The sequence below is a fragment of the Malurus melanocephalus genome, unplaced genomic scaffold (genome assembly GCF_030028575.1).
Source record: "Malurus melanocephalus ecotype Western Australia unplaced genomic scaffold, MMel_1.1 scaffold_359, whole genome shotgun sequence".
Lineage (NCBI taxonomy): Eukaryota > Metazoa > Chordata > Aves > Passeriformes > Maluridae > Malurus > Malurus melanocephalus.
Genome location: NW_026623591.1, coordinates 441,513 through 468,949, shown reverse-complemented (window position 1 = coordinate 468,949; position 27,437 = coordinate 441,513). Strand labels below are relative to the sequence as shown.

General features: G+C 40.8%; 2 protein-coding genes across 11 annotated transcripts in view; both read left to right on the top strand.

Moving 5' to 3' along the window:
• Window positions 1–124: 124 nt before the first annotated feature.
• Window positions 125–3,637, top strand: CUNH18orf32 (chromosome unknown C18orf32 homolog). Of its 5 annotated transcripts, none has more exons than XM_057378451.1 (4): window positions 125–172; window positions 665–762; window positions 2,461–2,811; window positions 3,447–3,637. In XM_057378451.1, the coding sequence occupies exons 3-4, from the start codon at window positions 2,470–2,472 to the stop codon at window positions 3,516–3,518; spliced, it is 414 nt and encodes a 137-aa protein (XP_057234434.1). In that variant the 5' UTR covers window positions 125–172; window positions 665–762; window positions 2,461–2,469; the 3' UTR covers window positions 3,519–3,637. The 5 variants fall into 5 exon arrangements, with proteins under 5 accessions (XP_057234434.1, XP_057234437.1, XP_057234438.1 ...); XM_057378454.1 differs by having other exon boundaries at window positions 126–172; window positions 677–762; XM_057378455.1 differs by lacking the exon at window positions 125–172 and adding an exon at window positions 292–501 and having other exon boundaries at window positions 2,456–2,811.
• Window positions 3,638–7,598: 3,961 nt separating this feature from the next.
• Window positions 7,599–27,437, top strand: part of DYM (dymeclin) — a 208,459-nt gene continuing 188,620 nt past the window's right edge. For 5 of the 6 annotated variants that reach the window (XM_057378441.1, XM_057378440.1, XM_057378438.1 and 2 more), the window contains exons 1-2: window positions 7,599–7,714; window positions 19,495–19,672. In XM_057378441.1, the coding sequence (XP_057234424.1) occupies window positions 19,533–19,672 (140 nt within the window). In that variant the 5' untranslated portion in view covers window positions 7,599–7,714; window positions 19,495–19,532. Of the gene's footprint in view, window positions 7,715–17,675; window positions 17,862–19,494; window positions 19,673–27,437 lie in introns of all 6 variants that reach the window. The other variant, XM_057378437.1, reaches the window with a different exon arrangement.

The following is a 27,437-nucleotide window of genomic DNA, read 5'->3' as shown; positions in this document are numbered from 1 at the left end:
GTCCCGGTGCGTATCCCTATCCCCGCTCCCGCCGGTCCCGGTGCGTGTCCCTGTCCCTGCTCCCGCCGGTCTCCGTGTGGGCGGGGCCTGCAGGTCACGTGATGCGCGCTGCCGCCTGCCATTGGCGCAAGCGCCGCCCCGGAAGCGCGGGGCCGTTCCGGTGCGGGCGCAGGTGGGTGCGGAGCGCCGGGAGCAGGGAATGATCCCTTCCCCACACCCCAACTCACCCTGTTCCCCGCACCCTGCTACACCCCGCTGCGCCCCACCGCACCCCGCCCCACACACCCCACCGCGTCCCGCCCCGCCCCCCGCCGCCGCTCCGCACGGTCCGCGCGTGTCCGGCCGCGCCGGTAACCGAGGGCGCACGGACTGTACCGGCCCCAGCCGCCCTCGGGGAGCGGAACGGCAACGCCTGACATAAGTCACTCGTCTAGTCTGGCGTGTCCTTTACGGAAAACGGGAAAACCCCGGTGTTTTTGCCCATGTAGCGTTTTCCAGCCGGTGAGAGCAAAGCCCTGCCGCGCCGAGGTTTGCCCGTCAGCGCTTCCCCTGCTGTGTGGGGGCTCACAGACACCAGCAGCGCTGCCTGTGACAAAAAATGCTCTGACAGSTAAATTCTGACCACATTTTCACCCTTGTTTTTTCCCTTTCTTGTTTTTTTTAGCTTGCTAACCAGGTGCGGAGCATCACCAAGTCACGGAAGGAATTYACCAGGACCGTGTTTCCCCCTGATCCCAGGGATCGCTGGTGCACCAGGCAGAGGTAGGGGATGATCTTTTGGTCAGGGATGTTGACACGAAGCGGCTGCAGCGGGACAACACAACATGTGCCGTTTCCTTAGGAAGGAGCATGGATGACAGGACACAGGGAATGGCTTGGCAGTGCCAGAGGGCAGGGATGGATGGGATATTGGGAAGGAATTGCTGKCTGGGAGGGTGRGGAGGCYCTGGCACARGGTGCCCAGAGCAGCTGTGGCTGCCCCTGGATCCCTGGCAGTGTCCAAGGCCAGGCTGGACATTGGGGCTGGGAGTGACCTGGGACAGTGGAAGGTGTCCCTGCCCATGGCAGGGGGTGGAACGAAATGATCTGGAAGGTCTCTCCCAACCCAAATAATTCCATACTGCTATGATGATTCTACAGCCTGACATGTTTCCTCTAGCTACTTTTTTCAGTTGCTGTATTAATCCACAATGTTTTGCTGGAAATTTAATATTTAGGAAATTCTGAGAGAGAGAGTGTCTGAATTATTTTTCTTAATAAGTTTAAAGGACTAACTCATTTGCATTATCTCAATAGAAGATTCCTCTCAGGCATCAGAGAGTAGATTTGAACTATATTTGAAGCCTCCAGAACAGAACCTGGAACTAGTCAGCTGGAAATTGATACTCTGTTTTTGCACAGGGCTAAAAACCTTCAGGATAGCTTAAAAGAAAAGAGTAAAACTGGTCCCTAGTGAAGTGTGCACATCTGTCTCTTCATTCTCYATCTTGGAAAGCTTTTGTTTTCTTCTTGGTGTAAGAATTGAGATGTCAGCAGCCTAGAGAGTGGGAATGTGAAGGGTAAAGTTGTGTGGCAGCAGAGTGTGTCTATTATATTGCTCGTCAGCACTGGCAGGGACAGCTCTGGCCCTGATTAACTGCTTCCTCTCCCAGCTGTACTTCTCTGCCTCTCTGTATTGCTTTTCTGCTTTTTTTTTTTTAGCATAGGCTCCAGGCTGGCAATTTTGAAGCCTCCTGGGGTTTCCAAAAGAGGAGATGGTTCATTTTCTAATAGTTAATTGTTTGGGCTTGCTGTGGGATCAAGTGAGGGCAGAAGCAAGGAAGTAATCTATACTCTATTTCTCTCAAATCCTGACTGGAACTCTCTTCCCCTCTCCCACTGTCCTGCCCTTCAGTGGTAGCAATCCATCAGGTGGATTGGCTTTCTGCTGTCTAATTTCTCCTTCAATAAAACTTGATATAGCAAAACAAACCCCTTAATATTGCAAGAACTGGGCTAATCACTCTTCTAATATGTGTTTAAACTGGTTTTGTGTGATTTAAACAAAAATTAATATTTTCTGAATTTGTTTTCTCTAGTTGTATTTGTGGGACTGATGAATTAATAGCAAATTCTTTGGGATTTTTTTTTTGTTAAAATTTTTTTTTTTTTTTTTATATATTTTCTGAATTTGTTTTCTCTAGTTGTATTTGTGGGACTGATGAATTAATAGCAAATTCTTTGGGATTTTTTTTTTGTTAAAATTGCAAGATTATTCCCCTTTTTTTCAGATTTTATAACATTGGAACACACAGTATTTTTTAAACTTTAACAGCTAATTTATAGTTAAAGAATAATCAATGTTTGAATATCAAATATGGTTTTTATGTATTATGTAAATACTGTTTTCCTAGCTTGTGGCACACAAGCACTGCCACCCTGAGCTGTTTTTTTCCCCTCACCACCATTGTCTCAGCACAGGAGGAAGCCATGGTGTGCATTCCCTGCATTGTGATCCCTTTTCTACTCTGGTTCTACAAGAGATTCCTGGAGCCCTACATCTACCCTGTGTTCGCGCCGCTCTTCAGGCGCCTGCGGCCCAAGAAGCCTGTGCAGGAGCCAGCAGATGCCAAGAAAACTGTGCAGGAGCCAGCAGATGGCACGACGCCTGTGCAGGAGCCAGGAGATGCCCAAACGACTGTGCAGGAGCCAGGAGGCAGCGCACCAGCAGATGCCCAAAAGGAGCCAGGAGGTAGCGCTGGGGATCCTCAGGGAGGATCACCTCCAGGTGCCGAAGGAGACAAGCAGGATGGACCACCTAAAAGCCAGAAAGTAAGATTAATTCACCCAGCTAACCGTGGAATCACCTAGTGGTAATTTGGAGTGGGCACCACAGGAGGGTAAAACGTTGGGTGTATTTACAGACATTTTGGTGAGCATTTTTTTACAAACAGCAGTTAGCACTACTGAGCCAGCTAGAAATAGTTGCTTCAAGACAGCTTCTGGTCTTGGAGGGATAGAAATTGTGCCTATATCCTGAAACAGCTTAAGTATTTTTTTTTTTAATGGCTGGGTTTTTTTTTTCAGATAAGAAAAATTTCAAATACTTGGTAAATCACAACACATGTGTGAAGCAGAAATTAAAAACAACCCATCTCTTCAGCCAGCTCTAACACTTGTAATAGGGGAAGATGCTTAGTGCTTGTAATTTTTGCTTTTAGTTTTTATCTTCTATCAAAATGCAAGGACTTGCAAATGTTGTTGCTGCCCTCATTCCTGCCTTCCCCCGAAGCAGTAATTATTTGTAAATCTACACAGACATTACTACTTTTGGTTCTTGCTGYGTATTTCTTCATCAATCTTCACTGGCCTGGCTTCTAAAAGCCATTTTCATCACCAGCTGTTACCGTTTTAAGTGTGAAGTTCTAATTTGACATCTTATTAATGACAATGTCTTTTATTTGCAGCCTGAAAGCAATGGCGTTCCAAGAGGAATTTTTACAAAGAAATCCGCAAGAATTAGCAAGAAAACGGATTAAAGGAGTAAATTCCTAAGAATTTTATTCCCTCGCATCCAGTATGAACTGCTGATACTCCTCTCACTTTGASACCTTTTTCTTTGCACATTTTAGCTGAATAAAAACCTTTATTGCTTGCAGGAGAGTGTCTCTTTTGCCACTTAAATGGCAGCTCATTTGTTAATTTAAAGTATTTGAAGGGTGAAGTTCTTGTATTTTTCTTGCTGGAACTACTTTTCATCTACCATCTGTTTCATGTGATTAAAGTTTAGGCAAAGTAACTTACGAATAAATCTATCTGTGTAAGGCAAATGTATCTTAGCATCTTAATCAGTCAGTGCTGGTGCAATACTTGAGACTTTCACYTTAAAGGCTTTATCTGTTCTTGGTGAAGAACTGTGGACTGCATTGTGACAACAAAAGCTCATTGTTTATCTATGACAAGTTCAGATTTTTCRTGTCAAATGTATGGGTGAACTGAAGGAGTTACGCTATATGCAAAATTTATGTAGCTTACTAAAAGCAGAAGATCTTGATGTGATACTTCCATTAATTTTCCATTATTTTTTTTTTCTTGAAATATGCCTTTTTTTCCTGAAGAGGAGCAGCAGAAGCATGATGCAAGAGAATGTTGCTTTATGTTCTGTTGTGGTGATTCAAAACAGTGCAGTTCTGGCTTTAAATATACCCCAACATACAACTAAAACCTCTTTAACATGCTTGTGGAGTTCTAATGATAATAAACCAGGATTTTTAAAAAAATAAAGTTGCTTCACACACTTATTATGCAGAATCGCAGAATTCTTGGGTTTCGGAGCTAYAAAAACCTCAAGTACTGACAAAATCTTTGGAGACCTGGAGACAGGCCCCAGGCAGAAGAAGGTCCTAAAATARCTGAGTTCATGATAAAGTGAATTAAGCAAGCTCAGCTTTGCCTGCTCCTGGGAAGGTGGATTCTGCTGCTGACTTGCATCCCAGCTGTGAACGATTTTAGATGTCCCTGTGCTTACGGAATAAAAGYGGTAATTCCTGCCTTTTCCTGTCTGCCAAACCAGAGAGCTTTTTAAAAGATTCAAAATGAAACCGTTCCAGCAGTTTTGAATTGCTTTTATGGTTTATTTTCCCTAAAATCCAACCTCAGGCAGGCCTAAAAACACACGTTTTAATACAGGCAGTTCTTGAACTGTCACTGTGGTCCAGTCTTGTTCTTGTGAGTGATTTCTCTCACCAGCTAATGAATTACTCCTCTATTTAATTATGCCCGGCCCACACCTCTGGTGAGGTGCCTCATTTCCTATCGGTGCCCGGTTTGGTCAGACCTGGTGTCAATTGATCTGCAGTGTTCACAGATGTGCCCTGGTAGCCACAGCCATGGCTTTGTAATGAGCTCAGTCACAGAAACCTCCATGTGAGACCTTGATGCTGTTTGCTCTGCCTTCATCAGCGAGTCTGTTCAGCAGTGAGTTTGGAATTGATGTTTAATCAGCTCTTGCCTCATCTTTGGAACATATCCCCCATTGGATCAGTGTATCACAGATACAGCTTTCTCCTAATCAGTGATTCCCAGGATCATTTAGGTTGGAACTGTGCCCGATGCCCACCYTGCYCCCAGCCCAGAACCCTGAGTGCCACRTCCAGCTCTTCCTYRRACAACTCCAGGGATGGGCACTCCAAACCACCCTGCCAAGGCCTGACCACCCTTTCCATGGAGAAATTCCTGCTGATGTCCATCCTGCCCCTCCCCTGGCACAGTTTGAGGTCATTTCCTCTACTCCTGTCCCTGTTCCCTGKGAGCAGAGCCTGACCCCAGAAGAAAAAGGGTGTCAAACAATAAGATGGAAAATAAAGTGTATAGTTAATTATAGCAAAGGGTATAGTGATTCTAGCTGCACTAGAATCCAGCTATGTGCCAGCACCACACCATATTTAAACACCAATCCTACTGAAAAAAAAACGCAAAAATGGAAATGGGCAGTAATGCAAGTAAAATTACATGTTTGTACTCCCTGAAATCGTGTTCCATTGCTTTTATCAGATGCATTTAAACCCTAAAGTGAGTACTCTACATCACAAAACTTTCCTGTGTGARGCACATCACTGCAAGTCCTRTCAGGAGAGTTGTGTTAYAACTCTTCTGCCCCTATTCTTTTCCAATTATAGGTCAATAATTTTATAGTGTTGTGAATAGTAAAATAAAAATTGGTGAAAGCAAAATTCAGGGCAGGAGAGCAGGAGATCATCTGCTGGGATGCAAAGGAGTGCATAAAGCTTTCTTTAAGAAAAATAAGGAGACAGAAATTAAGGAAAACATGAGAGAAATAAATACCAAGTGAGTTAAATTTAACTGAGAAAATTCCCATGTGCTTGTTACTCACTAAAAATAAGATTTACAAAAGGTTTAGGCACTTGATGGTGGAAAGTGGACATGTATCAGAATTTTCTAGATCAAGTACCAGCTTAATTTGCACCGGAGACTTTTAGAAATAAATTTCAGAGTTGGCAACTTTAGGGGACCAAGGTTGTAGTACTGCAAATCTAGCCCTAAGTTCTTCATCATTAAACCTGTCTGGCTTTATTTAAATACTATTGAGAAAAGATCAGTAAATCAATGTTTGAAAAACCATCGTTCAAATCAACTAATTTCAAGTATTTTTTCTTAAGGGGTAGGTTTAAATGGGATGTGGTACCTTCTGTGTATTGGTTTGCATAGCTAGCTAGATGCTAAGAAGTTAATTGAAAAACACATTTAAAAAATGCAACTATATAACAAAAATTCTTAAATAAAAATGAATTMATTTTATTTTGCTGATTATTTTGATGGGCCAGATCCTGAAAAGTAAGGAAATTCTGGCATTTTAAATTGCATATGATCAGCTACTAAGAATGTCTAAACTGACAATAAAGTTAAAATCTGATCTACTTACAGTACACAAAATCTGTTTTTACCCAGATGTAGTAATCATATCCCAGCTGGAATTCTGGGAGCTGTTGGAYACATTGCTGAGGTTCAGTCCTCAGAGTCACTCCTACATGATTTCTGTACAGTGCAGAACTTTATTGCTAAAAGAACAGTGACTTCAGAAGWGGCAGGTAAAGGAAATGAAGAGAAATTTAATTTGCACTTAGGTTAATTTAACCAAATCTCCTTTAGTGAGAAGTAATTCTGTTTCATTAAACTAAGACATGAAAAAAGGGATTATCTTCCTTGTGCAGTTTTCTGTTAGMGCGTGCTTGCTGAACCAAATTATATTTTGGTTGTAACAGACGCCATTATTTCTGTTTTCAATGAACTTGTCTGCCGTAATTTAATTGAAAAGGTCTCCAAGGCCATGTTTGCCATGGTGATTTTTTTACATTAGAAATGCTTTTAGATAATAGTGCAGCATCTTTCTTTCACTGCTGTTTTAGAATCATAGAATGGGTTTGGGTGGGAGGGATCTTAAAGCTCATCCAGTACCATCCCCTGCCATGGGCAGGGGACAGATCCCACTGTCCCAGGCTGCTCCCAGCCCCAATGTCCAGCCTGGCCTTGGACACTGCCAGGGATCCAGGGGCAGCCACAGCTGCTCTGGGCACCCTGTGCCAGGGCCTCCCCACCCTCCCAGCCAGCAATTCCTTCCCAATATCCCATCCATCCCTGCCCTCTGGCACTGCCAAGCCATTCCCTGTGTCCTGACCCTGCAGCCCTTGTCCCCAGTCCCTGTGCAGCTCTCCTGGAGCCCCTTTAGGCCCCAAAAGGGGCTCTGAGCTCTCCCTGGAGCCTTCTCTTGTCCAGGTGAGCACCCCCAGCTCTCCCAGCCTGGCTCCAGAGCAGAGGGGCTCCAGCCCTGGCAGCATCTCCGTGGCCTCCTCTGGCCTGGCTGCAGCAGCTCCAGGTCCCTGTGCTGTTGTTGCCCAGGGCTGGGGCAGCTCTGCAGGTGGGGTCTCAGCTCACCTGAGCGGGRCAGAGGGGCACAATCCCGCTCTCCTCTCCGGCCGCTCTGGGGACCGGCCCGGGACACGGGGAACTGTCATGGCCGCCCCGCCCGCACCGGACTACAATTCCCGTCGTGCCCCGCGCGCCGCCCCGCGAGGGCTTTGCGCACGCGCAGCGGGGCCGCGCCGGCGACGTGGAGGCGGGCGGGGACCGTGAGGGGCCGTGAGGGGACTCAGGAGCGGTACCGGCCGAGACACCCCGCCACCGACCCCGCCACCGACCCCGGCCCAGGGCACGCACGGTAAGCGCGGCCTCTGCGGAGCCTTCGAGGGGCACGGGCGACGGGTGGAGCCSGGAGCCCGCCGGCTGCGAAAGGGGCCCCCGAGATCCCCCGGTTGTCCCGACGTCACCGTCCCCTCGTGGCACGGGCCCATGTCGCGATAGAGGAAGGGATGCCTTGCGTAACTCGACACCGGTGCTGCGGAGAGTTGTCGGGGCACCGGCGCCCGCCGTCTCCTCGCCCGGGCTGGGGCATCTCCAGGGATCTCTTACTGGGTTCCTTGGATGTATCTGTGTCCCTCAGGGATCCAGGAATYGATCCCTCGCTGGGTCCCCTGGATGTCCTTGTGTTCCTTAGGGATTTAAGGATCCCTGCCAGGGTTCCCAGTATGTGCCTGTGTACCTTTATTCAGCCCTTGAGTGCTCCCTGACAGGGATCCCTCAGGGTCCCTGGGCTGTCCCTATGTCCCTTTAAATGCGCCCAGGACTGGAAAGCCAGAGATTCATGCTCGTATTAATGATACTTACTGTTCATGATTAGGTGATAAATTGACTCATTTTCCATCCTGYTCTTGAGAACCAGAGGGTTTTTTGGCACTCTGCAGCATCTCAGGTCTGTTGGGGCTTCTCTGCGTCCTCACTCGTAGCACTCCTATGTTTTCATACTTACAAATGATAAAATTTGTCAAAAATGAGGCATATTTTAGTTTAAAACTGAATTTGTGTCTCACCTTCATTACCAGGCTTTCTATTACCTCATATGCCTTCATGCCAAGCACTGTTTATTTATTTATTCTCTTTAATCTCCTGTGTTGGGTGTAGGGAGTTTGTGGGGCTGTAATCTGATTTTTCCCTCTCCTGTGCTGAGGGATAACGTGCTGGACTGCAGTTCTAATCACTGTAGGTATTTGTAGAAGTGAGTAAGCTGTTGGTATTTCCAGCACGGATCACTTTTGGAGTGCGGGGGAGCGGAAAAAGGTTCCCGGCTGGTTGGGTCCAGTGTCCCAATGCAGGGTTGTGTAATCCTACGTTATGTCAATTCCCAACTGAAAAACGTTCAAGGTGCTCCCAGTTGTGGCAACTGAAAAATTGTCATTGCTCTTTAGATTGCCWGGAGCTTGGGAAGGCCTCATGCTTCCTTTCCATGGGCTGTTTTCCCAGGTCGCTGCTGCATCAGCAGAGGCCCAGGGAATGATGGACCCTGCTCAGCACTCTCACCTGGCTGAAGCATCCCTCAACTCCTCCTCTTCCAGTCCTGTGCTGATGTTTTACTAGCAGAGCTTCTAATCCCTCATATTTTCTGCTAAATCGGTAAAGAAGTATCTATAGCAAATTACTGCTAAACTCGGATGGCTCTGGTGCTTCCTTCCAGTGATTTTATCAGATTAATAGGAAAGATTACAAGATCACGGAGTGGTTTGGGTGGGAAAGGACCTTAAGGATCATCCAGTTCCACCCCCTGCCGTGGGCAGGGACACTTACCATTATCCCAGGTTGCTCCAAGCCTCATCCAACCTGGCCTTGACCACTTCCAGAGATGGGGCAGCCACAGCTTCTCTGTCCAACTTGGGCCTCAGCACCGTCACAGCCAAGAATTTTTTCCCAATATMTAATTCAAACCTACCCTCTGGCAGTTTCTGACATGCTGTGTTTGTAAGATATTAAGATGTTTTTAACATGCTGATGACTGACAAAAGTCACTAAAAGCGAGAAATCCTGTTTGATGGCTGATGAACTGGTGTCAAAGTAGATGACTRATGATTATAACAGTATTTTTCAAAATGTGTTCTCTAGAGTGGAAAGWCTATTGCAGCTTCAAGTAATCCCACACCCTGGCAAGTATAATTTAATTTGCAATAGATCCTGAAGGTAGGTGATATAAATCATGATGTATAGTATAATGTAAAATTATTACACATGCAAAGCAGATTTTTCTTACTGCAWAACATGCTTTTTTATGCTGTAGATAGGTCTTCAGCTGTGAGAAACTTTAAAAGCAGAGACAAATAATCCTGTTGCAAAAATATGGTTAATATCTAAATCATGGAAGAGTACAGATACCAGAATAGTTGTGAATAAGTTTTGAAATATAACAAAATATACCAATGCTGAAACAAATGCAGGCCTTTTAATGAAGATCTGAGCAACTGTTTGAAGCTTAAAAGGTTTTATCTTTTGAAAGGAATTGAAAAGGTTTTATCTTTTGAAAAGGAATTATCTTTTGAGACATTACTTTGGCCATTAAGCAGATTTTACTTACAGCTGATAGTGAATTAGGGAGGAAATACTTGTATGTAACAGTAATCTTAACACACCTTCCATAAAGGAACTACTTACTTTATTGAATCATGCTAGGTATATTCTGACTTGGGTCATATCCAACCCAGCTGCCCCATTTAATTATGGTAGAAGGARTTAATTACTGTAAGTTGATTTTAGGTAGGTATACTGAGGTTTGTTTTTTTTGAAAGAGGGACAAAGTCATCAAAACATTCTCATATTGAACTAAATTTCCAACACTATAATCTGTCATAGGTTATGAGGGAGTTGGTATAAAATTGTTTTTGAAAACCATTGCTGTATTTATGGTAATAGAAGTCTCTTTTTGGCCACTGGAAGAAGATAACGTCAAACCAGCCACRTTGATTCTGATGTACAGTGTATTCTTAAGCTGTAAAGTCAGGTCTCAGTATGGCTTGTGTATATATTTGATATATATTTTTTTAAGCTCCATATCCCTTTGAAATTCTTGTTTAAAGTTCAGTTTGTTGTTCTCATTTTATAGTTCCAGCGCACCTGTCCTGCTGGCAGCTGGAATCTCACTGGTGAGAGCAAACAAAACCTTTACAGAAGTACCTGCCCACTGTAAAGAGCGGAGATAGTAGTTGAATTTTCACTTCTTGAAACTTTTGAAAAATGTGTTATTTACCTGTAACAGTTTTGCAACAGGTGTAAAGCCTTTTACACAGAAATTACAAGGTGTGCTTGACCCAGCCTTCTTCCTTTCTGACAGTGTTTACTAATTGGATTAAAGAACTTCTTTCTGCATGTACTCCAAAAAACACTAGCTGTGTTTGAGTGCTGACCTTTCTTGGGGTGTTGGAATGTAAGAGTAAGGATAGAGGTAACTCTTTTTGTAATTTAATGTTTCTGTAATTGCCCCCATACCACCTCTGCTSCCCTCTGTGAAAGGATGTTTTTCTAAAACAGATGCTATCATTCTGCTCTCAGATTGGTAGGCTTGGTAAAGTACTTATTTCATAACATGCTATGTAAGAATTTGAACAGAAAAGTGATCTTTATAGTTTTTGTAGCTTTAACTTTTAACTCTTGATAAATTATAAAGCCTTTTAAGCCTTCAGGGAAATGTGGTGTAATTGCCAGCATTAAAAGTGAAGAAAATTGAGGAATCCCTAATAGATCTTGTGGGATTTTGCATTAATGAACTAGAGATACRTTTTGCCGCATAAATTTACTTGTTTGTAAATTGGACAAAGAAGTCCTTTGATGCTATAAATGCTTATTTTCCTGTAAAAGTTAATTAGGAGTTCTGTGAGTTGCTTAACAGCATTTATTTGTGGGATTCACATGTGGGATCCAGCAGAAGCTTCCTCAAAAGGTTTAACATGTACCTGCTGCACTGCCCTGACAAAATATGGTGACTGAGGGGATAGAGGACAAAGAACTTCCTATAGATTAGTTGTGTCACTTTATGGGTATGTGCAAATGGAAAGACCAACAAATGGTGTTTGGAAATAAGGTAATTTTGGAGTTTAGTTTGCCACAAACCTGTATTTGCTTATTGATGGTCAGCACCATCATGTCAGATTTTAGTATTTTTTAGAGCACTCTGTATCAGAAGTTTCTGTTGTGAGATTAACGGTTGGAATAGTATTTATATATTAATTTATATTTAGTATAATTTTTTTTATCTCTTATAATTTCAGAGATAAGCAATTTGAGCAAGGTTGTTTTCTCCCTCCTATGATTTAGTTCCAGTTCAGGACAAGGCTGTGAAGGTGACCTGTGAAGGTGACTAGTAGTGCTCTTGAAATAAGATATTTTGAGATTAGTAATTTGGCATCCTGTTATCAAAATTAGTAGGTTCGGTGATCAGAAATTAGCAGATTGCATGGATCACCAGTAACCTGGAGGTTAGACATTATATATTATTATAAAAAGTGTATGAAAGTGTGTTCATTTTCTGAGATGACACTGAGGAAGAAGATCAGTACAACTCAGTCTCATTTATAGAATCCAGCTTTTAATTTTTCTGTCATCTCCTTTCAGAACACTTTATTAAAATGTGACAAACTGTAGGGTGAGCTGTCAAAGACARTAGTATCGCTCGTTGAGCAGTTTGGGGAAGCACCACAACATCTGGGCTCAGTCACATCTGAATTCTTCTGCTTCAGAATACTCTTCCTCACCATGAAGGTTTTGAAAAATCCCTTCTTCACTTGTGAGCGGACCAACTGTCCTGTAGGTGGGACGTGAAGGGAGTGGATTGTGCTCTTTGGAACTGGGCTTTTATTGATTACTGACTCCCATGAAAATGTTATGGAAAAGGAACTGGAGCAGAAGACACAGCATTGTCACTCATTTTTTCAGCTGCTTGCCTTCTCTGTGGAATGTGAGGGACATTCTTTGCCTGGAGTAAACCTATCAAAATTAATCATTTCTGCTATGTGCAAGACTCTTCAGGCTTCATTGGAACSCAGAAGGACCATACTGATGTCACTGCACTGCTGCTTGATTCAGGTTCTTGCTGTGGAAGCAGAAGGCACTAGAACAGAGCAAGAGAAGTGAAAGAGATGCTGTGTTTGTTTACCCAGCTGAGTAAACAGTGGGCAAGTCAGATAATTTATGTTGAAAGCTGCCTAGAGACGTTAAGATGGTGATTTTTTAAAATTGTTGTTAGACATTTAGGGGACTATTTGATAATTCTATTGCATTTCTTACTGCTGTCTGAAAGTGCTTCTGTCCTACGGTGCTAAGCTTTATGGGAAGACTTTTTGGTACCTGGTGAATGGTTAAAGTGCTGTGCTGCTGCTAGGATAAGTTAAAGGGTTGTGTCATGACCCCGGACAGTAGCCATCAAACTTGGTAGTCTCTGAAAAATAATGGGTAGAGGAGAAATGGAAAATTATCTAGAAAGCCATGAGAGACCAGGTTCTCTAAAAAAGGTCATACTTTGTATTTTTCACACAAGCAGCTTGCCTGTCCACTACTACCCATGAAACTGGGGTTTTTTTTTGTGCAATTTTGGGTATGTGTATGAACAGTTTCAGTGTGGAGAAGTGAAAGGAGTGGGTAAAGGAGGGAAGAGTGAAAGTAGTGGTTACCAAAAAGGCAGTAGAAAAGGGGAAAAAAATGACAAATCAGTGAAAAGTAAAGGGAGCAGAAGCAGTCTTTTCTGCCTAACTCATTAACTTGAAAACAGTAGGAAACTTTTTAAATTGTTTGCAAAGTATGGATTTATTCTGTTCTGAAATCTCCCAGGCTGCTTGGTTGTAGCTAACTGGTGTATCAGAGAAGGTGAATTCCTAATACTGGTTTGATAGTGTTTGAAGATTGCCAGGCATTAAATTATAGCTTAAATATTTTGACTCATTCACATGCTTCAAAACAAAGATTATTTCAATGCTCTTCTCTGATTTAAAATGACAATAATTCCTAAAGTCTGAGGATTGTAAAGGTATCTTTTTTCCTGAAGATCTCTTTTACAGGCATGAATTGTTATTTCCAGGTATTTCTGCATTGTTAGTTTTGCTTAGCAAAATCTTACCAATTTAATTGGTAAAACCAAAATTCTTACAGTTTTATGCCTCTTTCTATGTGAAAACTAGTGAATGATCTCCTGGTATGAATGAAGTATTTGCGTAACTGTTTTTTGTCTTTGTATAAAGATAAAATCCCATTTCTTTGGTTTTTTTCAGGCTTGATAACAGCACCAAAACTTTCCCAAAACTATTGCTCAAACAGTGCAGGTGAATAAACACTTAATATGCCTGGAAACCTGCAAATTTGCTCACATTCTACTGTGGGATGGATGGCCTTTAGAGGTCAYTTYMAATMTAAACCATTCTATGAATCTATGAAATATAACTGTGACATGAGTGAATAAATAGAATTCAGATATATTGTAGGGACAGTTTCAAACACTGAACAATATCTACAATATCTACTGTTAATATAACCTCTGTGTCTTCTGGAGAATTAAATATATCAAAGTAGTTTCATAACTCCATGGCAAGCTTTATCTTAGGATTTTGTGAGATGTTTYAATGTCCATAGGTGAAATGTGGTTTGAAACCTGCAGTTTTTGGATACAAATAGAATCAACCAAAACCCTCAGTGCAGTGCTTTGGTAATGCTGAATGATCAGCGTTACATCTCGTGTTCTCTTCTTTACACTGATTGTGGCTGCTTTGCTGGGAATGAAAATTATATCCATTTGCTTTAGTTGATAAAACTTCAAACTATGAAGTTAAGTGGAGTCCTGCTATGTATGGAAATGAAACTTTCRTTAGGTTTTCAAATGTTTTCAATATTTTTATGTGGTTGTGTTAAAGAACCAGCCTAGAGGCCAGATCTCAGATGTCATGGTAAAATCATGTGCGTGACCATGTTAAACTCTTACACTTTAAAGCAGTCACTTAAAAAATCYCACAGCTATATGTAATGTATATTATTCAAGTTATCTGCAGACTCAGCGAGATTATCATGTCAGGCATATTTTTTGGAAGGGAAGCTGGCTGTACTGGACAGATAAAATTCCAGCACTGGCAATTGAATTGTGAGACCAGTAGGAGATACAATCCTGAAAGGAACTYTAATTACTTTTCTAAAGTTATTGAAATAGAAGATGTACAGAGCATGACAAGTTTTTTCATAAGTTCAACACTACCCATCTGTACCTTAAGTTACACTTGGGAACACACACACAGCATCTATGTATTGCTGAATTGCTTTTAACTTTTTTTCAGAGGAAAACTTAGTTTCTTGTAAACACTGTTAATAATTAATACTAAAATCTTTTAGAAGAAACGGGAAACTAGGGATTTATATCTACCCCTAGCAATCTGAGATTGGAATGAGTGCTGATGTGCAAAACAAACTCCCTTGCATTGYTCTAAAGCATCTACTGCTGCTTCATGAAGCTGAGTTCTGTGACTAAATAGATGCTGGATTTAATAGAGAATGACATTTACAGACCAGGCTGTGGTTCTTTGGGGGTGTAATAATACCGAATTAAGCTAAATAGTTGCTAATAAGTTGTGTCTGTTTTTGGTTTTTTTTTTTTGGGGGGGGAGAGTGGCAAGTAAGTAGATTGGCTTTTCTTAAATTTTATTTTAATGAACCATGTATTTATTTAGTGTATTTCAAGGAAGAAGAAATTAGATTTAATTGGTGATTTACTACTAGGGTAAGGACTRATTTTCCCGGATTGAAAGGGAAATTTCCTTTGAATTGGTGTTTCTTGGGACTGTCCCACTTCAGCTTGTGAGGAAACAGAAGTTGTTTAACCTTGAGTTTTGCAGTTTCTTTGGGCCCTATGGAGCAGCCTTTCTGTGCAGTGGGGTCTGTTGTGGAAGTCAAGTGTAGGAAAAGTCATGGATAAATAAATAAATGTTTTAAATACTGCTTGAAGTATTCTAATTGTACTCCAAGTACTGATATACCTTTTATATTGTCTGAAGACTTGAACCTCTACTGCCTTAACTGGGATCGAGGCATAGAGGTAGTGACTCTTAATCAAAAGCAGTGTGCTGGTGTAAGTGGTTACATGTTTTATTTGAGCGATCTTTTCAGCTAAAGGCAGCTGTTTCTAAAAGAAACAACTAATAGCATGTTTGAAAGTGATTTAGAGTAGTGACTAACATTTAATTTAGTATTATTAAGTAGCAGCTGTCTTGGACATGTTCTTGAGATCATGGTAGTTAGCTGGTAACTTAGCCAGCATGGTAACTTAGCTGGTTACATGCTACGTGGGTAGCATGTAACCAGCTAAGTTAAGGCATTGGGGTTAATCTGTTACTGTTGTTAAAAAGCCTGGAAATTAAATGCTTATTTTTGTTTTTCTATTTTAAATTTCTTTTAGACATTTTTAATGTAGGATATTCATGAACTCTGAAGGAGAGACTTGTTTTCTGGACCACTTKATGGCTGGAGTTACTCGGAAATATCCTGCTTATTTAAAGCAGGGGCTGTGGCTATTCAGGTTGTAGGAGTCAAAGGTGCTCAGGCTGCATCATGAAGTCATTGCAGAGCACTTCATCAAACTTTGGAATAACACAAATTCCTGATGGAAGGAGTTTGTTTTGTGTTTTGTCTCAAGTGTGGCCATGTATGGAAAGCATCAGAGATTTTTACTTCAGAGGGATATAGTGAGTGTAATGTACTTAGRAGAGGAAAGAAATCAGAGCATAACAGAGAGGGAAAAATCTATACGTTTGTTTGATTGCACCAAGATTTGCTGGCTTTTGAATGAGTGGAAGTCAAAGCTTGCCAAGTGCCCTTATCTTCAAACTACTACCAAGTACTTAAAGCTCAAGGTAGCAAATGGATTATTTGGCAGGTCTGGATGGCTTGGTATTTATTTAATTTAGAGGAGAAAATAATCASCTAATGCCTTATTTTTCTGTTGCTTTGGGGAAGGTCTGTGGAATCTAACATGTTCTCTSCAGTTTGGAAGGAGCTGGCTGGGCATTAGGTCTGGAGGACTCACAAGGGGCTCCRTAGCTAGTCATGTTTTTTGGGAGCRTGGCTGGGGCCATGGAACTGGGCACATTTTTGGGCACTGTGACTTGACACTGACTCTGAAAACAAGCAATAAAACTTTGCTAACATTTGCTTTTAAAGCCCTCTTTGTTTTGGATTTATCTTAGAGGCATGTGTAAGAAAACTGGAGAGCAGACTTCTTTTCAAGAATTAGCTTGCAACCTGTTCCAATTGCTGTCATATTTCTGGGAAAGTAGTTTAAATTGGAGGCTTTGGGAGCTGCAGCAAACTGCAGGAGTAGCTTGTAAATAGAGAACGTGGTGACTCATCTTAGGGGAATGGCCTAAGGATTTTGGAAACTGTCAGTGTTCTGGCTTGGAGAACTCAAGAGTTCCAAGTTAAGGTGAAGGGATTTCAGGCAGGGCTCCAGCTACCTCTTGGTTCTCTTCACCGTTAATTGTTTGTCTTGGAGCAAGTGAGCTGGAAAACATGAGCAGAGAATGGGAACTTGAAGCAGACAGAGACTAGACTTGTCTTTTCTCCAAGAAATGAAGGTTTAAATGTAGGGCCTTTAAGTCATTTAAAAGCACAGGAAAGGGGCTTGAGTCGAACRAAATACAGGTCTATGGCCAGCAGCATCACTGTTGGCTTTTGCAGCAGTTGAACATGTTGCAAACATGTTCATGTTGGATGGGGTTTGGAGCAACCTGGTCCAGTGCAAGTTATCACTGCCTGTGGATTGTGTTTTAAGATCCCTTCCAAYTCAAACCATTCTGGCATTCTATGAWATCAGGGGATGCTGAGCTGAGGTGTGTATGTGCAAGCTGAATCTTCATTTTTCTGATTGATGATCCAGTTTTCTCAGATACTGCATCAATTGGTTTTTCTTCTACTTTATAGCTTTAGTATTAATTGACACTTTTTCAAGGATAGAATACACTGATTGTGGGGATTTATTCTTTGGGGCAGCAAAATCTGTGTTCATGTAAGATGCATTCATTCTGTTCTGTGAGTAAGCGTTCAACCGAAGTTCTGGGAATCCTCTTAAAACTAATTACATTTTATAATCTTTAATATTTCTCCACAGAATTGCCTTGCACGAAGTTTCATTTTCATTCATAGGCTACTTCAGATTTTTCTTCCTGCAGGTAGTCCCTGTGACAAACATGACTTTTTTAAGTGCTAGAGTGTCTTCAGTGTTTTTTGCTGAGAGAGGTGTATATGAGGTTATAACATTATTGTTTCTTCCCTTTCATCAGGTGTGAAGGGAGGTGGTATAAACCCAACTGCCCCTTCAAAAACAGAGCTCTCTGGGTGCATCTTGGTGGAGGTACAACAAGTTGTTTTAAGAACAGAGACAGGATCAGTGTGAAGTTTGTTCTCTCTGTATCCTGTCTTCTAGAGCAGATAGTAGCAATAGTGGAGGATGGAATACTGAARTGGAGGTAAGGAGTGTGGAATGGTATATTTCCAGCTTGTAGAATCCCCTACCAATAAAATCTAGGAAATAATTTTATATAAGATTTATAGAAAATTTATTTCTAGATATAGAAAATAATTACCAATTTCCTTAGTTTTATAGGATTTTCACATTTTAAAGAAATTAYTTAATATAAATATAATATGAATACTTTATTACTTAATACATCTTATATTCTGCTCCGTGACTATGCTGGCCTTTTTTGTTTCGAACGTATTTGGGTACTATGCATTTGCTCTAAATCTCAAATATGAGTTCCTTAGAGAACTTCCACTGTAGCTGCAATTGTTGCATCTCTTGGTTTTTGGTTGTTTTGTTTTTTTTTTTTTTTTCTCTTGGTTTTTGGTTGTTTTGTTTTTTTTTTTTTTTAGAGAGTTTTCCTCGTATTTTTACAGTTCTTTCTTAATATTAACTGCTATTTAAATTGTCTTTTCTGAAAGTAATTGCTACTGCGAAATTGATGAGTTCTGGGAATTTCAGTACTGTTCTGATTCTTTTATCTGTTATCTTGTATCAGATACCTTGTATCTGTATCTGTAGAACCAAGGAAAGAGTTGCTACTGGGTGGTAACGTATTCCTCCTGGTACAGCTGTGCCTGTTCTTACATCTTACGCCAGCTCAGGAGTATTTAGGTTACAGTAGATGTTGCAAAACACTTTTACCTTAATGGGGATGCCTTTTTTCATGCAAACTTTTAAACCTATCAATCATGGTTATTTTGTCCCAAAAGGTGGAAGATTATTGAAGGTCATGCCTTGGAGATGTGGGGTGCTTGGGATCATACCTGGCATGTAGTTGAAGCATCATGGTGGTTTTCTTTCTTTAATTAAATTGTTTATAAAGATGAGAAGCAGCATGAAGAATTCAAAGCTTCTCGTTCTTCACACAGATCAAGTACAACACATGTAGTAAGAGGGTTTGGAGTGCCAACTTCTGCAGTGTTCCATCRAAAAACAGTTGTGTTTTTGATGTATTCATTTTATGGCTTTTCCCCTTGAAGTAGTTGCCTGGAATGAACCATTTTATTTTACAGAGATCAGCAGGTTCATGTATGGTCAGTAGTACCTTTGCTTACTTGATAACAGCATGGTAAGAGTTAACACTTACTCTGTCAAGGCAGGAGCTTTAACAGTGTAGATCACTGCTGGCTAGCAGGAGAATTAGCTGCATCTTTACAGAAGCAGTAATTTTCTATCTATGCATATTCAGTTTGAAAATATATTTCTGTATAGCATGTCAACTTGCCACCCCTGTTAAAATTGAGAMTTCTCTGGTGTTTTGCCCTTTGGTTTCCCCATGTGGTACTGATAAAACTGTGCTGCAGTGTTCTTGCTGAGTATAATTTACTAAAATACAATGTGATAATGACTGAATGAATAGCACAGAAACTTTTATCTTTCTTCACCAAAGATGTTATTGACCAGAGTCTGTTGAAAGAAAATCTTTTTGTTATATTCCTATGCACCTGATTTCTTCAACTCAGGAATTTTTCAAGGGAGTGATATAAAGCTTTACTGGTGGCTAACTCCAGGCCTGCATAGTCCTCATTTGTACAAAAGACTTAAGATGTTTCTGTCTTCTCTTTTTTTCCTCAAAGAAATGAAAATTTAAGAAGAGATTTGCCAAATAAAGAAGATGGGTGCAAACAGCAGCAGCATCAGTGAGCTTCCAGAAAATGAATACTTACAAAAACTGTCAGGATCAGAGCCCATCTCCGAGAATGACCCATTCTGGAATCAGCTTCTGTCTTTTAGCTTCACCACTCCAACAAACAGGTAAGACAGTGTTTGGAGCTAACTTTGATAATATGTCTGTAGAAGTGACCAGTCTGAAAGCAAATGAGTGGTTACGTTTATTTTCCCTGTTTTAGGTAGCAGAGGAGTAAATGCCTGTGTAAAATAGATTGTTTCTAAGTTTGGATGTGTTTTTCATGACCTCTTCCATTACTGTGGGTTTCTTTCTTCTTCATAATAGCTGTAATTGCTATTCATTCTCCTGGTAAAGATCAAAAATAGGGTCTATAGTGATGGAGGGAAACTTTTTTCTTTTCTTGTTGTTTTAGAAAACTTTATTTTTCTTTGATATAGCCTTTGGATTGACTGGATTTGCTGAAGATTTCAACATTTGCTGTTTCCTTTCATCTTMGAGTGATTTGTACTTCTTGCATGATTTAATTGTAGGTTAGCTTTTGAGTTGCTTAGTCTGTATGGCTTTTTTCACATTCTTTTGCATTTTAAAAGGAAATTTGCTGTCTATTTTCCATAAGGATATTTACTAAATACCTGAAATTCAAGCTTTGAATGCCTTTTCACGGCAGAAGATGGTGTGGATACAAATAAAATCAGTATTCTTGGAGGATTCATGACACATCTCCAGAAACAGAGAATTTAAGTTCTTGTGATTTCTATTAATCCAACTTGGTTGCTAAATTCCTTGGCCTATGTGTTGATTATAAATCTGATAAAAACAATCTGATATTAATACCTTCAGGTGTTACTTAAACTGTTTAATTTACAGTTTACAATATAAAACTGGTGGCTTTCTATGAGTAACTGGAAGTTCAAGCAACTGGAATGGAAAATGGTTAAGGTAAATAACTGGAAGGCATTTACTAGGTGCTATTTTTGTAAAGAGTGAGGAGGAGGAAGTATTTTGGCTTCTGCATGGAGCGAATAGTCAGAGGTTAGGAAGAAGGGATSGTATTGTGAAGGGCTGTAAAAGGCAATATGGAATTGGAAGTGTGTGAGCAAGCAGTTGTTTTTCCTCTAAGATCCTTGAAGACAAGAATTATATACAGCCTACTCATGACTAATAAGATTGGCAGTATTCTAAGAACTTACATAATACTCTGTTGTTTGGGTTTTTTAAAGGAGGAATGATTGCATGTAAAATCCCAGCAATTTCTTTAGGCTGTCCTATTCTTCTTCCTTTCCCCATGGAAGTTAAGGAGTTTTTCTTAGTTTGCTTTGCAGCTTTTTTATGCCTATTTCATGGAATCAGATCCAGTGGAGAGTAAATTTGCTAAAAAAAAGCCCCAAATCAACAAAGCAAAAACATAACCAAACAAAAAACCTCAAGCAAGAAACTTAATTAAAAAAACAAGCAGACCAACAAAATGATCCAAATGCAGGTTGAAAGCTTTAATTAGCTGAACACCAGGTGGTGCTCTTGCCTGGCAACTAGAGGAGAAATRTTTTTAGAGGCATCTTTTCAGTAGCTTAATAATGGAAGGAAATAGAAATTTCCCATTAAGTTACATCTACCTGAGACAAGCATTGGCAAGCAAAATCAGACGATGCTGGCTGCACAACACCCAGCATTCATCTCTATCAGATAACCTTGCCTGCMGGAACGGAACAATAGAGGTCAATGTTAATTTCTGAGATTGGAAGCTTCCGAATTATCAAGTTAACTCTGTTTTTAATGAGTCTTGAGCAACAAGAGCAAGATGCTTGTTTATGACTTGTGGAAAGGAGCCAGTTTTCACYTGTTGAAGAGGACAGAATTTTACAGTTTTCTTCTCTTTTTAAATTCACTTTTTCTAGTCTTTTGCAAAACTAGTGACTTTRCAAGTGTCACTGGGAGCTGTATAAATGTTTTATGTTGTTTTTTTTGTGGAGGCAGCTGGTGATACTTTAGAGTAAAAGATCTATTTTCTCAAGTTTTTGCAGAGATGGGACTGATCCCTAGGGAGAAGAAGTCTGTCTTCTCTGGGTGCTGCTTGGACAACATTTTGGTTCATAGTTCTACATATTTCAGTACTGTAGGGGAGGAKAGGGAGAAAAACATTAGAAGAGAAGGTGATAGGAAAATTCATGTTGGTAGGAGAATCAATCAGCCAAACCCAAATTATCCAAGCGAAAACCAGCAATGTAGGGAAGTGGTGGGTCGTGGGTAGATTTTCTCCTATCAGCAGCAGATGTCTGACAGATTCACATTGTTGTCAAGAGGCCTTGGCCATAGTAAGGAAACAGTGTCTGCAAGGAAGGCTTCCAAGGGAAATCTGAATCAGAGTGTGTAAGGAAGTTTGTGTGGTTTTCCATGTATGCTTTTTCTAGATAGGAACTTGTGACTAGTGCTTTGCGTTGCAGAAGCTGTTGCAGCTTAGTCCAGGTACTGTAGATCYCAGGTGTCAAATTGAGCTGGGTCTTCTATGGAATAATAGTCTTTGTGCCTTGGCTTGAGAGATGGGGAATTACTTTATTTCTACTTCTGAGAAGCTCGTGATGACATGATACGATATCTTAAAATAGCACCACTTTCTGTGCCATGGTGTCTYCATTTTCTTATGCTTTGTGTGTCTTGGCACTTTGTATTTCTTTCTTTGTCCTTGTTTTACTTTTTTCTCTTTTCCCTTCTAGCTGGGTTAATTGCTTCCTCTTTTTATCCATTTCTCATGTTCCTGGTTTTCTCTTTTGGTTTCTTTTCYCACCTCTACCTGACTGAGTGTGTTAATCACTCTTTTTTTAGTTCCATGTATAATTGTTTAGTGTTGGTAATTTCCTCAACCATGCCTTCTTTACTGGGTTTTATTCTTTCTGTTCTGTTGACTTTTTGGTCTGTTTCTGTGAAGAACACAATGTAGATTTCTGTGTGGAATAAAGTTTGCCACTTACCAGTGCTGCTGACTGCAAAGTTGCTGTATCCCTGTCACCAACACTGATGCAAGATGCTCTTGCCCTTTCACTATCTCTTCTATRTTTGTTTTGTTCTTCTGTGGGTTTAATCAGGAACTAATCTGTCTGGAAAACAGCACAGCAGAARTGTTTATTTTTTCAACCAGGATAATTCCCTAGAGTGATTCATAGCTTGGCACCACAAAACAATCCTGGCACAATGAGGGATTGAGTTTTTGGGGCACTGCAGCCTATTGGGCTAAAAGGTGGGTTTGCTTAAACCTGCTGTGCCATCCAAAAAATGAATGGGAAAATGTGTGATCAAAGCAGACCTGACTGCTGTGAGTCTAATATTCAGCCTTTCTGGGCTGCTTGGTTTTCCTCTCATACTGTTGATTTTGCTAATAATCAGGCAAACATTAAGAGGGAACATCATCTGTTAGTAATCAGAAATGAGTTGATGGTGAATCCTTGCTTGCTACCTGTGACTCCCTGGCATGAGTGAGTAGTAACAGCCAGAGTCACCTTTGGGTATCTGGCAAATAAAGCACTGAAGCCTGTCACAGTCTGGGAGTGGGAGCATATAAGTGGCACATACATAAATAATAGTAAAAGGAACAGCTTCCAGCAGTTTAGGTTTAGGTTGCCTTGTGCTTTTCACTGTAAAAGGTTTATTGTGATATCCTCTTCCATAGAGCAGATCATACATGCTAAGCAGGTACTCAGAAGTGTCTGCTGAGACATTTCTGSTTTCAGCCATTAGGAAGTACTTGGTGCTCTAATTTCACGCTCCTGCATGTTCGTATTTTTTTTCCTACATGTGTCCTTATTTATTGCACAGAATAGACTTGTAAGAGCTGAATTAMATTTCTATAAAATCTCTTAAATCTGCCACTTCTGTACTTTAAGTGACTGACTTATCAATCCAAAAGTGTTTGGATATTGAAAAAATAAAATACAGCTTTTCTGGATGGTTTTTTTTTAGTTACAATCAGGATTAAGAGCTACGAGGTTTGCTTTGGAATATTAGCTCTCAGTCTAGGCAGAATTTGTGTTTGTCTGGCTTTTCTRTGATTTGCTACCAGGAATGCAACCTCCTCCTTAGTGGTGATATTAGTTACAATTATTTTCTGATGGAAAACTTAAAGTTAACTAAAGCAGAACTTGCTGAAAATCATGTGCTTAATATTTACTGTTCTACTTTGTTCCTTCCCCAGAGTTATTAATGAGTTGCTGGTTCAAGAATGATGTGCACGGGTCTTTAATGCAAAGACATAAAAATGAGAAGCTTTTATGTTGCCTTAACATGGTACATTTTTTAAATGGTACAATAAATCATAKGCTGCCTTATATTCTTTGATGTCTTCGCTCCAACTAGTCCATTAAAATCAGCATTCCCACAGTATGAATTTACAAAATGTCCCATTTCTTCTGTTTTGTATTCAATAGCAAAGAAAAAAGGCCTTAATCTGAGGAAAAAGCTGTCAGGAAAGCTGCTCATTTCGTTTCTTTCCCTCTCCTTTTTTTATAGGGGTACTTGTTTGCTTTTGTTTGTATCTTTTTCTTACCATACTAAGGGCAGGTGTTATGCTCTGGGTATGTTTGCAGTTGCAGTTTTTAGGCAGAATGCKTTCTCTGTTATGTGGAGCTGTTTTAAAGGAAGCCACTGCTACTTTGAAACGTATTGTGCCGTTAAAATAAAATCTGATAAAACCATATTCCTGGTTGCTGTCAGGAAACAACTTTCACTGTCTTAATAGTTATGGTTTTGCTGAGGACTGATTGTTAGTAAATTTAAGGCAACCAAATTGAAATTCAACCATTCTAAAATAATCCTATTTATAGCTCCACTGGTTTCTTTTTTTTTTTTCCCTTTAACTTTTTTCCCCCTCCTCTTCTTTTTGGAAGTAATGTTTTTTACAAAATATGCCAGAATAGCTCACTGCAGAATTTGCCTTTATGATAGTATGAAGTCAGAAATAAAAATCTGCAGTCAACGAAAATGATGAAATTTTATTGACCAACAGACTGCTCAATTTGCCATTCTTTCCCACTTCTATTCAAAAGAGGTTTTCTTACTGAAAACAAACTTCCTGATGAACAAACTCTGTGTACTGTGATGCATGATTGCAAACACAAAGTGATTAAATCCCAAGGAAATAATGACTATCCTTGATTACTCTTTATTTTCACCACTGATGTGTGGTAGCTGTAGTCATACAGATGCTGCCTGTCTRTAGAGGGGTTTGTCCTGACAATATACAAAATATTCTTACTGCATGGTGTTAAGACGTTACAGAAAATAATCACTGCCACTGTAAAACCTCTCCTGTTTGGATATACCTTAAAAAAAAAAAAAGATAAAACCATTTTCTTTGAAGATGTCTGTGCTATCAAGGAAGCAAATTTTGCTATTTTTTTTATTTCACTAATTTTAGTTTCACTGAAGTCTGTGGACTCATCCACTACATAAAAGAAAATTAAATAAAAGAATCTATTTTATTTATTAAGTACTTTGCAAATGCTGGCCATGAAATCACAGGATGAGGGAGGAATGCCTGTGAAGCCTGGAATTTTTTCCTAAAGTGTGTTGGAAGCAACCATGTACCTAACATATTTGCTTGTATCCAAGTGAGCCACTCAATCCTATGTAGTTAAGAATACTTTGCTTTGAATCCTTTCTGTTTGCCCTGTGTGCTCATAGACCATTTGAATCCCCACATCAGGTGATACCTTTTGTTCGTTTCTTGGAAAACTGCARTACTGGTGAATATGTAAATATGTACTGCTTTCTCAAAGCGAGGTTGTTCAGTTCGGGTTGTGCCAGTTGAAGTACATGTGCAAACTCACCCAGGTCACTGTGATCGTGATGTTAAAGATCCGTGGCTTGAAGCTGGTGTCACAGTAGCCCACAACAGTTTGAGCAGGAAGGGACCTTAAAATCATCTCCTTCCACCCCTTGACACGGACATGGACACCTTCCACTTTCCCAGGTTACTCCAAGCCCTGTCCARCCTGGCCTTGGCCACCTCCAGGGATGGAACAGCCACAGCTTCTCTGGGCACCCTGTGCCAGGGCCCCACCACACTCAGAGTTTGTTCCATGTGCACATGACCATTATCCATGGTGGTGTCTCRTCCAGGGCCAAGTCACTGGAGTGCCTGGTTTCCTCCTGCTGATTCTCAGCAGAGCCATCAAGCAGCAGGAAGGGTTGACTTGCTTTTCATACTTATGGCCTATTTATTACCAGAAACAGATAATCTGTTTCATGTTGACAGTATACTGAATGTTTCTCATAGAGCAGGGATATTTTACTTTCCATCCTTAAAAAATCCATCTTTTATGTGTTCTGTCTTGTGTCACCTAATGCCACATCCACAAGGCTTTTGAATCTCTACTGTCATGGCAGCTCCACCACTGCYCTGGGCAGCTGTGCCAGGGCTGGACAGCCCTTTCCATGAAGGAATTTTCCCCAGTATCCATCCTGACTCTTCATGGCCCAGCCTGAGGCCGTTCCCTCTCCTCCTGTCCCTGTTCCCTGGAGCAGAGCCCGACCCCCCCGGCTGCCCCCTCCTGTCAGGGAGTTGTGCAGAGCCACAAGGTCCCCCCGGARCCTCCTTTGCTCCAGGCTGAGCCCCTTTCCCAGTTCCCTCAGCCGCTCTTCACCACTCTTGTGGTCCAGACACATATTTGGCATATATTTGACAGCAGGCCACTCTGTCTTCCTCAGGTGAGGTTTTTCAGAGCGAATTGGAACTGTTACTTGTGATCAGTGCAGTGAAGGAGCTTCACTCCATCAGTRCTTGCTTTTGTTAGAGCTGAAATAATACAGTTTGAATACTTATTAGCAATGTTCTGGCTTAATGAAAGGACAGATGTTTCAGTGTTGAGTTTCGATTCTGACACTCATTCGTTAACCAGATGTCATCTCCACAGGGTCTATAGAGCAAARTCAGTACCATAGCTGCYYRTATMATTTCTTTTGTGCCACCTCGTGAAYCTTGGTCCTGGGATTTTCTGCCCAAGTGTTAATGTAATTTACCTTCTGTCTCCTCATTGCACAAAAAATACCCTGACAGCTTTTTCTGTGTGTCTCACTTGTCTTTCCTGCCCAATCAAAGGAAAAAAACTAACTTCTAAGTTTGGCCCCACGTACCTGGGAATGAGTTACTATGAGCTGCTATTTTTGTAATATTTTCACCGTGAATCCATCCTTGGGAGTGTAACAATATGKAGTGTGTGCTTCTTGGGGTGGTATTTCTGCTGTAATTTCCCCTCCTAGATGTTTCTTCTGAGCGAACTGAAAATTTGCAGTAGCCATTGCCTGGTCATGAGTGTGGCAAAATTCAATTTTGTGWTCTTGTTGTATGAATAAGGGGCAGAGTGCTGTAGTCAATTTTCAAGTGTTAAACTTCCTTTTAGTATGAGAAGGAATGACTCGAATGTTAAAAGCTTCGCAGAAGATCTGAAAGCCTTACTTGCTTTGCCACTGGTTTTGGTCCTGGCAATCTGTAGAAATTAAGCAACTCTGTGGAATTAGTTTGAGGACTTTGTATGGGTTTTAATAACCCAAAGGGAAGAAAAAAAAGTCTGTAAGTATGCTATACTTTGGAATCTAACCTTAGAAATTAGGGAGAAAATGAACCATAATTCAAAGCTGAATGACTGCATTTATGGTTTAAATTCTGGAGCAATTACAATAACCACTCAGACTGTGTCCCCAGGATCTTTGGATAGTGGGAGGGACCATGTTGTATTAGATTATGATTTTTCAGTACCTAAGAACTCTCTACTGAGTTGTTGTCCATTGTAGTACTCACCCTCCCTGTCTGCCAGGTCTTAGGAAGGAATAAATCCTGATGACAAGCAGCCAGCTGGGTAAATTTAGAAGTTTTTGTTTTTTTAAAGAAGAGAGAGGTCACAT

Coding starts and splice junctions, on each gene's coding strand:
- CUNH18orf32 (XM_057378451.1), top strand. CDS start 2,470: ATGGTGTGCATTCCCTGCATTGTGATCCCTTTTCTACTCTGGTTCTAC. Junction 2,812..3,446: donor GACCACCTAAAAGCCAGAAA/GTAAGATTAATT, acceptor TTTTATTTGCAG/CCTGAAAGCAATGGCGTTCC.